Source organism: Phocoena sinus, chromosome 7 (genome assembly GCF_008692025.1).
Source record: "Phocoena sinus isolate mPhoSin1 chromosome 7, mPhoSin1.pri, whole genome shotgun sequence".
Classification (NCBI taxonomy): domain Eukaryota; kingdom Metazoa; phylum Chordata; class Mammalia; order Artiodactyla; family Phocoenidae; genus Phocoena; species Phocoena sinus.
The window spans coordinates 9,724,365-9,739,835 of record NC_045769.1 but is presented as its reverse complement, the minus strand read 5'-3'; the positions used below and the strand labels follow the sequence as shown (position 1 = coordinate 9,739,835).

Below are 15,471 nucleotides of genomic sequence, written 5' to 3'. Positions count from 1 at the left end.
AGAGAAAGAGTGAGAGGTTATCTCAGTTACACAGACAAGGGGCAAAGGCAGCTAGCCTGGGAGCAGTGGCAGTGGGGCTGCAGAGAAGGGGGGGGATTTGCAAAGTCTTTTGGTGGTAAGATGGAGAACACTTGGAGGCAGAAAGGACAGAGGGTGGGGGTCACTTAGGGTGACCTGTAGATGTCTGGCTTGTAGAAATAGATGGAACACCAGAAGCTGAGCTGTGTGGAGCTGGGGATGTGATGAACTCAGTTTGGGAATGACTGGGCTTAAGGTGGCCTGGAACATCTGAATGGAGATGGCAAGTAGGCAGTAGTCTCACCTGGAGATACAAATTTAGGAGGCGTGCTACGAAATTGTTAAAATGAATAAGGTAGCCCCATATGTACTGACACGGAAAGATATGTATGATCTACTGGTAAATATACACTGAAAAAAGTAAGTTGTAGAGCCATGTGTATACTATAATCACTTTTTTTAAATATATAGAAAAATACTTAATCATCTGATCTGCAAGGGAAATACACACACACACACACACACACACACACACACACACACACATACACACACTGATCTGGAAAAAATAAACTATTAACCTACCCTTATTATAGAGTTTGGGCTGGGATAGATGAGTGAAGGGCTTTCACTTTTTTGTTTATGAATTTCTGCATGGATGGGCCTTGCTTCTTACAATGAGCACTTAATCACCCCGACTCCCACTTCACTCCATCCCCAGCTCCTACATCACCCTGAATCCCTGCCCAGTGGCAGATGTTGGCAACAGGCTGAGATGGAAAAAGAAAGATGATGTCAGCCTTCCATGATATTGATAATAAAAAAGGAGTAATTTGGTGTTTGCTTTTAAGCTGCATCAAAACAGCTGTACCAAAATGTTCACCAATAAAACGCCATTCCTGCTCCTTGAGGGTTTATAACCGAGTTGGCTGAGCAGTAAGTCAATAAGATGACTGCCAGAGCACAGAAGTCTGTTGTCCTCTGCCCTCTCCTAAGAGGCACCCTTTGTGCTCCGAGGATCCGAAAGTCTCATGTAAGATCAATGAATCCCACATGCTAACCAAGGAATATTAAAGACTCGCCCCATTGTGCAGGAAGAACTTGGAATAATGAACACACATGAACACAAGGAAATGAACACAAATGAGAGGATTGGGTGGCATTACCTAACACCCTGCGTAGTTTAGCCTAAATTCTTCTTAAGTTACTTAGCATAACCACTCAGCACAGTGCCAGCCCACACTCAGTACATATTTGCAGAACTGTCTTTGAAACATCCAGGCCTCTATTTGACCAGGAATATCATTAGTCCAGAACAAAAATGGTGGAATGCTAAGACAGAAGCATCCTAACGTCCGAGAGCTAGCCAAAGAACATGGTGTTTATCCCCACAGGAACTTCCTTCCTCCATTCCCATCAGCATGGGCTGATGGAACCAAATGAGACCTTAAAGTCACCTGTCCAACGATGTATGCTTAACCATCCTTAATCAATAAGTGTCTATTCTACAGAGAGACACATAGCAACTATTAACTGTGGAAACCTTACCAGCAAGGCAAACACAGGTAAAGTTGCCCCCATCTTGCTTTTCATTCACGTCAACACAGCTTGCATTGTTCTGGCAGGGTTTCCTCTGGCAGGCGTCAAATTCTTCACAGAAAGTACCCGTGTACTGATCATCACATTTACACGAAAAAGTTGCCTAAAACACAAACATATGGTGTATGTTACTTGAGTCCCCTAAAATGTGTGCGCTGACCGTGAAACTCAAAGTTCAAACGTACCACTTATTTTTATAATTATACCAACACTAAGTATTTTAATCGTATCACTTATATCATGATCTGATTCAAATCACAGCTTTAAAAAACAGTCTATTTCTTTACAGTTTAATTTCAAACATGTTTTTTATTGATATGTATCGCAATGGTTTTCAACCTTCCTAAACCATAAATGGAAAGAATAATTATTTTAAGCAAAAAATCAAGTTTTGTTGACCTGACATGGAAATGAGAATTATGCCAGAGCAGATATATTGAGCTACAGTCATTAAATTAGATGTCACTCCAAATGAAACCCTTCAGCATAGATAGTGCCTGCGACAAAAGCATCGTGAAATGTGGCACGGGGCCCACCCTTCCAGATCACTGAGAGAATTTACCAAACCACTCTGTAAATGAGGCTCAGTGAGCAGCCACACAGATGACCTGAGTGTCAGGGAAAATAAAAAGGACCGTTTTGTTTGGTTTGTTATACTAGTAAAAGACCATAACTCAGACCCAGAGAACTGCATTTGACTGGAAGCTTCATTTCTGAGGCCGCTGTAAAATCCAAATAAAACTGAGCCTTCCTGCTCTCTTCCTGATGCTGGCCTGAGGGTGGTGATGCATCTAAAAAAAACACAGATCTGGCTCCAAAGCCTTGCGTAGATGTGACTGCAGATTCTCAAGAAGAATGGAGAGGACGAAGCAAAGGAGAATGGCATAAATAAAACTTACTGCATAAAAAAACTAAAAACAAAACAGACCAAAGCACCCTTCCCAGCTCTCCCCAAGCCCCACACATCAGGCAGGTGTTTCAAAGCCCCGCCCACAGCCTCTCCCAGCCCCGCCTACCTCCCTCCCTCTGAGGCGGTGGGGGACCCAGCCCCCTGCCCTTGATCTTACAGGGACTCTCTGGGCTCCTCCAGGTATTGTTAACTCAGGATCCCACCCTGTACCCACCCGCCCCCACCAAGCACTACATCACATCTTTTCTCTTAAAAAACAAAGGGGTTGTCTTCTTCTCTTTAATTTCTTTTGTCTCTTAATCAAGTTTTATACTTCTTGTCCATTTCTTGATTAATTTACTCCTGAATATTTAGATTTCTTTGTAGCTATTGCTAATGAGATCCTTTCCTCACCTCTTTCTTGTAATACCCATGATACTTGCTAGCGATTATTACTGACATGTAAAGTGATAACGTTATGTTACCTGTCATCACCCTGGGCTCTCATTACAGGTCAGAGGTTTTAGTTGATTCTCTTGAGTTTTTTGGATAAAACAAGCCCCCCCCCCCTCCGCAAAAAACAAAGGGAACATCAATTGCAAATCATGATAATGTCACCTTCTCTTCTCTAGTCCTCATGGTTACATTGGTGGCACATCCAGAATAATTTTGATTTCAAAGGGAGGTTTGTAGAATTGATCACTAAAGTAGAATGCTTGGAACAATGATCAAATTTTATCAAATGCCATTTTAGCTTCTACTTTTAAAAATTATCTTTTTTATCTCTAACCTATCAGTGTGTGAATTGAATGTTTAAATTCCCTACTATTGACTCCTTACATTCCTGGCAGGAAAACCCACAGAGGTCATTAGGTAAAATTGTTTTGTGGCTGCATTCTATTTGTAGTTATATTTCTATGGCTTCCATCTAACTTGCCCTAACCCACAGACTCCTTTTCTGAGAAAAGCTGTCCCTTGCATGGTGAGATCATAGTTCACACCATAAGAGGATGCCCCTTGTCACAAGCGACTAAACCAGGAGTGGATGGAACTCTGACCTCAGCAACCAACCAAGAAGCCAGACAGTCAAATATGATATTTAGCTCAACCAAAAGAGCCAGATTTTATGTAGGTGTCTTTCTTTTGTTAGTTGAAGTTGTAGTTGTTGTTAAGGGAATAGGACACATCCTTATAAACTGCATAATCAAGTCCTCTTTAGTTTAAGGACACACTCATCAATTATATCTTAGAAACTAGACCAACTGGAATAAAAGCAATGGCCTTTTCTACTTAAGTTAGAGGTAAATTTTCTGCCTTCTGTTTCTATCATCTCATACCTCCTTGTGGCAAACGGAAGTTCCCTCTGCGTTCTAGCAATAGTTGACTTCTTATCTGTTTTTTTCTTGATGCTGTGAGTTTTTTCCCCTTTTGTGTGTTTGTATAGACTTTGTAGTTGAAAGCTGGGAAAAGCTCATTAAGGACTATTAGAAAGGTAGCCTTGTAATTAGGAAACTCCTCTTCTGTCTTCTACCTAAATAGATGCTTCTCCAAAGAAGATATACAGATGGCCAAAAGGCAAATGAAAAGATGTTCAACATCGCTAATTATTAGAGAAATGCAAATCAAAGTTACAGTGAGGTATTATATTGCTCTGGTCATAATGGCCATCATTAAAAAGTCTACAAATAACAAATGCTGGAGAGGATGTGGAGAAAAGGAAACCCTCCTACACTGTTGGTGGGAATGTACATTGGTGCAGCCACTGTGGAAACAGTATAGAGGTTCCTCAAAAAACTAAAAATAGAGTTGCCATAGGATCCAGCAATCCCATTCCTGGGCATATATCTGTAGAAAACTCTAATTTTAAAAGATAACGCACCCCAATGTTCAGGGCAGCACTATTTACAATAGCCAAGACATGGAAGCAACTTAAATGTCCATCAACAGATGAATAAAGGAGATGTGGTACATATATACAATGGAAAATTACTCAGCCATAAAAAAGAACAAAATAATGTCATTGCAGCAACATGGATGGACCTAGAGATTGTCATCCTGAGTGAAGTAAGTCAGAAGAAGAAAGACAACTACCATATGATATCACTTATATGTGAAATCTAAAATATGATACAAGCAAACTTATTTACCAAACAGAAACAGACTCACAGACATAGAAAACAAACTTATGGTCACCGAAGGGAAAAGGGGGTGGGGAAGGGATAAATTAGGAGTTTGAGATTAGCAGATACAAACTACTATATATAAACAAGGGCCTACTGTATAGCACAGGGAAGTATATTCAATGTCTTATAATAAACCATAATGGAAAAGAATATGAAAAAAAATATTCATATACACATATGTATAACTGAATCACTGCTGTACACCAGAACACAACATTGTAACTCAACTATACTTCAATGAATAAATAAAAATTAAAAAATAGATCTCTCTTCTAAGGAAAATCTTGTCCTTGCTCAAATGGACAAGAGTGCACAACGTTGATATTTGCAAGAGGCTGTCTGGGGCCCCTTGTGCATCTGCAGAGTTGTGATCGCCTTTGGATGTAAAAGCTGTGCATACCCAGCAGGCACAATTCCAAACCGGGCCTCAGCATCATAATAAATTGCTCCATGTGACTACTTTTGGCAGCTGTCCACTAAAAATTACTTGGTTTGTAGCCAGTCATTCCATTTTTCAGATAAATTTCTCTGGTCATTTGGGGGATACATTTTGCATATAATTCATCTGGCAAGTTCCATGGAAAATACGTTACTTGTGAAAATAAATTATTAAACGCCCCAAATCAAATGTCCTTCAGTTAGCATTGATTGAATTTATATATATATACTTTAAATGGAAGTGTAGTTGAATGAATTGAAAGATAAAACGAAAGCCGCGCATTTTGTTTGAAGAAGGAAGCTTGAAAGAAACCTTAAGAAAACGTTGAAACAATTGCTTTTGACCAAGCAAAGAACTGAATTGATTCTAAAACTTTGACTGATGAATGAGGAAGAAGATTAACAAATGTTTACGTACTCTTGACCATAAAATTTTAGTTAAATCTTTGCGTATTATGTGTCACGCTGTCCATAGAGTTAGATTTCTTCCAAAGTCTACTTTCTAAGAATGAAGAGCTTTCCTATAATATTAAAAGGATTTTTAAATAGCTTCAAGACTTTGACTTGTAAGGGGCCATAAATATTTACTAGGAAACTATGTTTTTAGCGTATTTATTGTAAAAACAAAAAAAAAACTGTGTTTGATCACTGATGTATAAACTATTCTACCAACCTTGAGTTTAACCCACTGACTATGATAGCAGTAACCTATGCCCAACTGAGTTAACTGGCATAAGAGACAAAATGGACTTAGTTAAAATTAGTAGCATAGCTAAGTTACAGAGAGGGACTTCCTTGCAAAATTTTTATATATTTATAGGTAAAAATATTTTTTCAAGTAAAATGAAAAATGACCCTCAGAGATTAATTTTAAAAACCAATGCAGAATCTGTTTTTCTCAATAGCTTGAAGTCAAATGTTCCATTCGTACAGTAATGAAACTTTCTCACACAGCGGTAGGAAGCTTATTTTGAAAAGTTCTAGCTTAAAAAAATTGCAGTCATACCTGCGTTCACTTATTCACCCATATATATTGAGCACTCAGGAAGAGCCAGGCACTGTTCTGGGGACACAAAAGTGAACAAGACTCTCTCGTGGAGATTATATTCTAGTGGGAGTGACTGACAAACAAAATGATTAATAATAAATTCGGTGATAAATGCTGTGGGGAAAATTAAGTAGGGAAGGGGAAGAGAAGGGTCCTATAAGAAACATCCCTTTAAAATCTACTACTGTGTTTACCATGAGGACATTGGCAAGAGCGTATATGCCATACATCATTTTCTACCTCATTTATAAATTCCTTCCCAAGAAAATTCACTCATTTAAAAGTGTTACTAGTCATAAGAACTGATGTTTTGTCCTCATGAATGATGGAGATTATGTGACTGCTCATTTTCTTTTCCTTTTTGATTTGGCTGCCATATACTCAGAGTCTACTAGAAGTTCAGTTTTAACAACACTCTAGGGCTCTGTGACCTATATGACTGTTTCCGCTTTCCAACTAGGATATCACTTTTTAATTTATATTTTCTCTGACTCTAACTTATTTTCTTGTATTTTTATATTTCAATACTTTACAAAATAAAGAGCCAAATTTCTGAACAAATAAATCTAAATTCCCCCCACATGGCACACAGGTCATTGGCAACCTGGTCCCAGCTGACTTTTTCTGTCTCATCCTCTGCAATTTTCACCTCTCAGTAAAGCCTACTTGTCATGAACAAATCATCCCAGAGACAGAAGGGTTTTTTGTTGTTGTTTTTTGGCTGTGCTGGGTCTTCGTTGCTGTGCGCGGGCTTTACTCTAGTTGCGGCGAGTGAGGGCTACTCTTCGTTGCAGTGTGCGAGCTTCTCACTGCGGTGGATTCTCTCGTTGCGGAGCCCAGGCTCTACGCATGCAGGCTTCAGTAGTTGTGGCACACGGGCTCAGTAGTTGTGGCTTGCAGGCTCTAGAGCACAGGCTCAGTAGTTGTGGCACGTGGGCTTAGTTGCTCCACAGCATGTGGGATCTTCCCGGACCAGGGATTGAACCCGTGTCCCCTGCATTGGCAGGAGAACTCTTAACCACTGAGCCACCAGGGAAGACCAAGAGAGAGAAGCTTTTGAGGAGCTTTATTTTTCTCTTTCAGAGTCAGAATTTAGCAATTCTTGTTTACTGTCTCCCTTAAACAAAGTATACAGAAAATATACATCTCTTTTTGGTGTCCCAGTGACATCAGTGAACATAAAAAACTCAGCCAACTAGACACTGAAGCTCATTGTTTATGGAGCTTGCTCACATTGAATTATCTCTTTAATCTTCCCCACATCTGTCAGGTGGGTATTCCCAGATCCATTTTAGGAGTTGAGAACAGACTCAACAGAGAGGTCAGATAAATTGTTTAAGGTGTCCCAGTTGGCAAGTGTAAGGTCAAGGCTTAAAACAATATCATCCAATTCCAAGTCCTTTTCCACTCACAGCTGCATATCATCCTATCATCGCCGTGATGATCTATGGGTACCAGAGACCCATGTGGGGACGTCCTTCACCCTTACTCTAAAATGACCCCCAATGATAGTAGTATTTTATTTCCAGCTCCAGATATCTGTAGCTTTTCCACCTCCTCCCTTGCTGTCTGGCTGTCTTCCCTACCAGCATCTTGACTGTTCTTTGGGTTCACTGATCCTAATTTCCTTCAGCCTTAAGAAAAATACCAACTCTATTCAAATAATGTGTCAAAATAGAGTAAAAACCTCCTTCCTGGGGGTTGAACGCATCTCTTGTACATAAAGTGCCTAATCACTCATGGACAGACTTGGAAACTTTGGGCGATTCTTCACCAGAATTGGAGGTCCTTGATGTCTGCATACATAATAGACATTTGAGTGTTCACTGAATAAAGCTGACTTTACAGTCTGCTCCTTAAAGGTAGACCTGCATGAGAGTTCTGTGCAGGGTAAGGGTCCTCTTCTCCTACTTCCCTGTCTATCTCTGATGATCTTGTGATTTATTAGAATCAGAGCCACTTACACATTCTTCATCCACATCTTCATGCTAAAGGGGATGCTGGAACAAGGATTAGGAGGACAATTCCAAACCAAAACCTCTGAAAATGGAAAGGAGCTGATTTAAGCCACGCCCACCTAACAGACCCTCAAAGCCAACTTCAACTTCCGTCCTGGATCAGCCTGATTCCAAACAACATCTGGGCGATTCACAGTTAAATGTCTGAACATCTGCAAGGTCAAAACTCTAGCTAATGAGTCGATAATTGCTGAAACCAGGCGATGCAGACATGAGAGTTTGCCAAATGACTCTCTCTACTTTTATGCATGCAGAAATTTCCCATAATAAAAAAATCGCTGTTTTTATTTTAAGAGTCTGGCTAAATCCCAGGAAAGGAAAGATAAAACTTTGAAACATTAGAATCACATTTCAGCATCCGGTGTCCAGCTCCTCCCTGCGGGATGTGCTATTGCGTTTAGTGCAGGGACGCTGTGGAGAACATTGTGTGCACATCACCGCGTCCCCGTACGTGAAGTCCCACTCCAGAAATTCATTTCACATCCGAGTGCCAGGAAAAGCTCCGCTTGCCCTAAGGGACTGACGTGTCTTCTGCTGTGGACAATATGAATCACATAACTGAGCATATTCCCCTCTGAACAGTCCAGTTTTCTTGAAGAGAAGGCTCAACCATTCCTAGGCCAAAGGAAGGCGTGCCCACCTCTCAGCTTGCCCAGCATGCCAGGGTCATGAGCAGGGCACAGCCAGCCCAGGCCACAGCTGGGAGAGAATTCTTGCTTACAGAGCCTACGGGGAAACATTCGGAAGACCTCTCTAAACTAGGAGTCCACACACGGCAGGGTCAAGAAGTAGAGTCTGTTTCCTACCGTTGCAAAGCTCTGGAATCTTTTTGCTCCCAGTTAACGGAGCGGCAATTGTCCGTGAAGATGATTCCCCCCAGTAAGGGCTTTCTGTAGCCCCCTGACAGAGTGCTTATACTGCTCTAAGAGGACTTCAGGGAAGGAAGGCAATGAATCCTGTCTAACTCACGAAACAATGAAGCATTAGATTCTAACCTGAGCTGTCCCATCATGCCAACTGCATTGACCTTGAATCTGTGGAGATGGAGGCCACAGAAGCCTCATCCTCGTCGTTCTAAACCAAGAGCTTATTATTCCAGCTCTAGCGACCACAGCAGGTGGTCATTCAGGTCTGAAATTACATAGTTGACAAACACTAAAACCTTGATAAAAAGCAGTGACCATAGCGCACATTTTAATTTCATTAAACACAGGTGGCCTGTAACTAAAGGGTCAGAAGATCAGTCTAGCAAGTTCTCTTAGACACGCAGAATTCAGCCTTTTACTAAATCCAGATTTAGTATTTCAAGAGACAGAAAGGATTATTTTAACATAAAACTTAAGAGACTATCTGGGAATTCTATTTATGATGTAAAAGTCCTTATAAATGCCTTTTCCTGAGCCCAGGCCACACAAGAACACCTGGAGCCCAGCCACAGAGACAGACTGTTGCCTCTTGTTGGGAACACAGTACACCATCTCAAAGGAAATCTCGTTATGAATTACATTTTTAAAATTCTTGTCCATTGGCTGGGTCTCACTGTTCCATTATTCATATTTAATTTAAACAATATACTCTCATTGCTTATAGCTCATAATCTTATTTTCCCATTAGTCTTAGATATGCTATTGCTCTTCTATTTGGGTTCATTAATTTCAAATGTAGTAGCTTATTTTTTTTCAAGCAAGCTTAGAAACACGCAGATCATCTAAACATCGAATGCAAGACGTGACATTCATGAATTCCTAGAACTCGTTTCTTTGGCTTAAACATTAAATTCTAAATGATAGAAACAATAATGAATGAGACAGCCATACTCTTTCCTTCCAAAAGACTTTGCAGTTTACTTGATTGCTCAAGGGTGAAGAAGGTAAATGTCTTTCAGGAAATTTTATAAAAACTTCCTTTCTAAAACTGGATGTATGGATTGGAGGAATGAAGATGTCCACAAGCAGTTTCCAACCTTATCCATGCAACTTAGCAACCTACGTGTTCTCAGCACTCTGAGTGTGGCTGGAATTAGGCGTAAGATGTCCAGGTAATCAGCCTCGATCTCCAGTTCACTCACATCTGTGTATTTATTTGCTGCAACATCCTAATCCACTAACAAAAGTAATATTTGACTTTTAAAGAAATGGATGTCGGGCTTCCCTGGTGGCGCAGTGGTTGAGAGTCCGCCTGCCGATGCAGGGGATGCGGGTTCGTGCCCCGGTCCGGGAAGATCCCGCGTGCCGCGGAGCGGCTGGGCCCGTGAGCCATGGCCACTGAGCCTGGGCTCCGCAAGGGGAGAGGCCACAAAAGTGAGAGGCCCACGTACCACAAAAAAAAAAAAAAAAAAAAGGATGTCACTAAAAACTCATCTTTTATTGCACTTCCCTGAAAAAAATTAGCCTGATCCCACAAGTAAATGATATACCATTCTACTTTCTTATTTTAAAAATCAATTTAGCCTTCTAGTTATTTCCTTTGCTACATCAAAAGAAAATGATACAGAAAAAGCTTTAATGAAATGGACATTTTGATGTATAAATTATTGATGAGAAGGATTCTTTGAAGAATAGAGATCCTTCCCAACGTCTTCTTCAAGTTCCCTCAGAAGGAAAACTCACTACGAATTATATTTTGAAATGTAAAGCTAAGATGATAAACCACTGATAGCTTTCTCCAAAGACGGAAAGCCAGTGGGGACATGGCAGGGGTCAAAACCATCATTTACTGAAGAAAGCCCCCGCCATATGCCAAGTACCGCATAAGGATTCACTTAATCCTCCCAACAGTCTTGCAAGATCGGTATGATTTTTCTATTTCACCAATGAGGAAAGAGATGTCACACTGCTAGTCAGAGGCAGAGGGAGGCAGATTTGGTATCATTGTAAAGACATTTTTACAATTTAACATATTGAGAAACACGAGAATTTAAATTACAAAGAACGAGGGGCAGAGTTCAAATGACATTCTGAGATAGGGGATGAGGGCAGCGTTTATGCACCGAGTGGGAATCTGAAGGGGCTGACCTCCAAAGGCCTCTTCCGCTCTTAGATCTGATGGACCTGGGTTTCAGTCCCAAATAAGCCATAAATCCCCACTGTCCTCCACCAAGTGATTCCATGCCACAGTGAGGTGCTAACAACCTCCTAGTGGGTTTCTTTCCTGTTCTATTAGGTTGCCAGGGGTGCCATAACAAAGTATTGAATACCACAGGCTGGGTGGCTTAAACAACAGAAATTTGGGGCTTCCCTGGTGGCGCAGTGGTTGAGAGTCCGCCTGCTGATGCAGGGGACACGGGTTCGTGCCCCAGTCCGGGAAGATCCCACGTGCCGCAGAGCGGCTGGGCCCGTGAGCCGTGGCCGCTGAGCCTGCGCGTCCGGAGCCTGTGCTCCGCAACAGGAAAGGCCACCGCAGTGAGAGGCCCGCGTACCGCAAAAAAAAAGTGAACCCAGGAAATCTGATTCCAGGATCTCCCCTTTATGTAAAAGAAACTATGGTCAAAGTGAACCATGGACGACCATGTAGCTTAGTGAGAAAAAAATACTACATTGCCTGTTGAGATCCTATTCCTAGCTCTTCCATCCCTTTGACCTTGGGCAAGAAATTTACATTATTTATGACTTTGTTTCCTATTGGACCTCAGGTAATAATAGGAGAAAATGAAAGGAGATGTGCTATAACCAGAGATTCTTTTATTTATGTTGTTGGCTTTAAAATTTTAACTGTTGTAAGATCTACAATGATACAACAGATATTCGAGAACACCTATCCAATAACAAAGGGGTTCAGCACAGTCACTTACAGATAAAATGACTGCATCAGTGACACAGAAGGACTAAGTGGTTGACTGGTCCCTCTTCCCAGTTCCTGTTTGAGTCAGGTGATGAAAATCAGCAAATCAAATCACAAGCTAGATTCAGGGACCAGGATATATAGGTGGAGATTAGAAATTAGGCTTGGGTAAGATCATCAAAACCCTCAATCTCTTTTTTCCCATTCAGATTGCACTGGCCCTTTACAAATCCTGGAGACAGGGAAGGTGAAGTGCTCAAATGGATGTGGAGACCAGGCAGGAGGTGCACTTGCACCTGACCCAGGTAAAAGGTACAGCACCTGATCCCTATAGAGAAGCCCCCAGCTCCCTTGCCCTGACTGTTCAAACATTCTGATTGCTCTGGGTCTATCCATAGATCATTCCTGAGTGACAGTTTCTGTTCTTTGGGGGATAACCCATAGAGTTCTCAAGACCTCTGTCACCATGTGACACTCTAGACCCCAAAATGGGGAGACAAACCTGAAGAACTCCACCTGATGGACACTCATTCAATGGCTTCTCTCCCAGAACATCTCTCTTGTGTGTAGTTTCTCTTTCTTCTTTCTTCCCTCCATCTTCCATCCCCGTTTCCTGTTTATCCTCATTCCCTTTGGGCTCCTTCACATACATGGTCTATTATGTTCATGGGCCAAGGCTAACCCAACATTCATCCCCAATTCCTATCTTTAGCCAGTACGTGAGCCTTTCTCTGTACATTTATAACTTTAACCTATGTTTACTTTCCTCTTGGACCTAGAATTCTCCTTTGCCTTGGTCTTCAGATCTATTTTCCTCTTAATAGGTTATTTTACAGTTTACGTACTTTTGTGGATAGTCACAAAGCCAACCCAAAGAGAGAGACTGCAAATAGACAAAAAAGTAAACCACAGCAGAGTTGGTATAAAGGATCAGTTCAGCCTTCCTTTTGGAGGGTGAATGCAATTCTTCAGCCCCTTGCTCTCCTACTGAAATGAGAATATACACATGAATCAAGATTCCTCTTCTTATTGTTATTGGTATCATAGCCTAAATTCCAAGAGGTCTGTCTTGATTATAAGATCCTTGACACCACACCGTGGCATTTAACTAAAACTATTTCTTCAGTATTGAATGGGAAAAAACTCTCCTTCCATCTTATTGTGAATGATTTCCTTTATATAGAGCCCCTGACCTGATGGATGTTTTCCTTTATTGAATTTACACTCACACAAATTGAAGTAACACCAGCAGATGTGGGAAGGTCCTATCATTCATTTTAATTAAATCTTATCTCACTAAATGTTTGCTGCTTTCATGATTTTAACATTGAACAAAAGGCAGGTTATATCTAATAGATGTGTTTCTCCAGGATAATTGGAAAAGAATCATTCTAACAACTTCCAAAAGAAACTCATCAAACGATCAAACTCAGGGATGGCAAAAGAATTAGCTAAGCTCACAGGCAAGGTGAATCTTGCTTGCTTTCAAACTGTTTATATTAATCTATAATATTCTCAAGAAGCGATTTCTTTTAGGTGATAATTTAATCCTCCAATTCTGAATGAGAGAAAATCTGCATACAAATTTTTAATGTAAGAACACCAACACTGCTCATATCATCTTCCAACAATTTCTTGGTTAGTATATTATATTTGAACCATTTTGATGCTTGAAGTTTCTTTTCTAATTCCTTTATGACTCTTAGAATAGGATATCAGGTTTAGGTTCTTTATTGGAAAAAGAAAGGTATCGCATGCTTAATTCCCTAGAGCCTCAAGACTGCCGTCATCAGAGGGTGGTAATGAAATGTCCGTGTCACAGAAAATCCTTGGGCTAGCACAGATTCATGTAAGTGCTGGAAAGAACCTTAATCTCACTTCCTGGTTCACGTGCACAGGCTTGAGGAAGGCTGATACACCTAGCAGTGTTGTCGTACAGGACAGTGCCCAGCAGAGAAGCCAATCTCAAATAATTTTCTCTAATTATAATTTTTAAATGCTTGTGTTGGAAAGGAAAAAAATTCCATGAGCTAGCCCAAATTCCTGCCTTTTCTGAGAGCGGCATATATAGGCTTCAGCTACAGAATGGGGCTCAAGGTCATTTACGGCATCGGACGAGCACTTCTAAGGCTTCTCAGACTCCTCTAAATGAAACTAGTTTTGTTTATTTGGCATAACATCTGTCTCAGAAGTATGGCTCAAATGCCACCAGCCTCCCCTGTTTCTAAACTTAGGAAGAACTGAAAACCAAATACAAGACTCTGATTTGCTGACCAATCTGACAAATCTCACCTCCCCAAACCCAGGTCCCCCTCAGACCCAACTCCTCCAGCTGGATTCTAGAATTACCTACTCTTCTCTCTCCTACTAAAATCAGCCCCTGACTAAGCTAAGTTATTCCAGTGTTAATGACAGATAATACCTTAATGTGATACCATTTTAGGGACATTTGCATTTAAATAGGAAATCATGCCTTTATTACAAGGAATTAAGCTCAAACACCAGGATTCCGGGCATCCCCGCCAGGCTGGTGTGTCAAGGAAATTTGGGATGAAGGGACCTCCCTAGATATCCTTGAATCTTACACTAAGTCTACACTCCTAGCCCACCGTATTCTGTCCACCACAATAGGCAACTAAACTGTACCAATGTCTAGCTATACTTTTATTTTTTAAAGCATTTTTTAAAAATTTCAGTTCAGAAGTTAAAAACCCTCATAATTAAAAAAAAAAAAAAGTATCTCCTACTACTACTGCTGGCTGGTAACTATGGTTTTGCTATTTTTTAGAAGACCCTCTTATCAGGGTTCCTCTTGGCCAACAATTATACACTCATGAGTATTTCTGGCTAAAATTGGTATTTGCCAACAAATTTGTTTTTTAACCGCAAAATTAAAAATACATTTAGCTAAGCAGCGCTTGGAAACAATGGGTAAGAAGTAAAACAAACAGCTGATTGACCATTTCTGTGGCCAACTGCACCCCTCTTGTCACAGCACAGATCTTAAAGACAAAATAAAACAGAAAACACTAGTATGTAGAGCATATGCTGGTGACTTGGATTCAAAAACTCAAGTATCAACTTTCTCCCAACAATTATCCTTTAAAATGAGAGCTCTGAGAAGGAAATTAAACGTGAGTCTAGCCCCAAATGATTACCGCTGAAGTCAGTTAAAATCTGTTGTATAGGCCAGAAGCATTCCCGCGTAGTTCAAAAGAGGATGAGGGGAAGCAGAGACATCCAAGGATAACAGGGTTGAAATGCCAAGTGCAACAAGGGCCACAGGAAGGTGGCTCTCGATGGAGGCAACAGATGCCACTTTTATGGCCTGTGTACATGTCACCTTTTATTTACGAAGCACTTTACAGAATGCTTGCACATATAGGATCCCATTTTAAATTCCAGTAGGATTTTCTCCAGCACCTCTACAGGCCTGTACTCCCAGGGTCTCCCATGCGCCACGGCCCTGTGATATGGACATTTCATGTTTCCCAATAT

The 15,471-nt window shown here is 40.9% G+C and overlaps 1 protein-coding gene across 1 annotated transcript in view; it reads right to left on the bottom strand.

The window, feature by feature from the left end:
• Positions 1 to 15,471, bottom strand: part of DNER (delta/notch like EGF repeat containing) — a 324,602-nt gene that overhangs the window by 121,064 nt on the left and 188,067 nt on the right. The window contains exon 8 of the mRNA XM_032637757.1: positions 1,567 to 1,720. Coding sequence (XP_032493648.1) covers positions 1,567 to 1,720 — 154 coding nt within the window. The remainder of the gene's footprint in view (positions 1 to 1,566; positions 1,721 to 15,471) is intronic.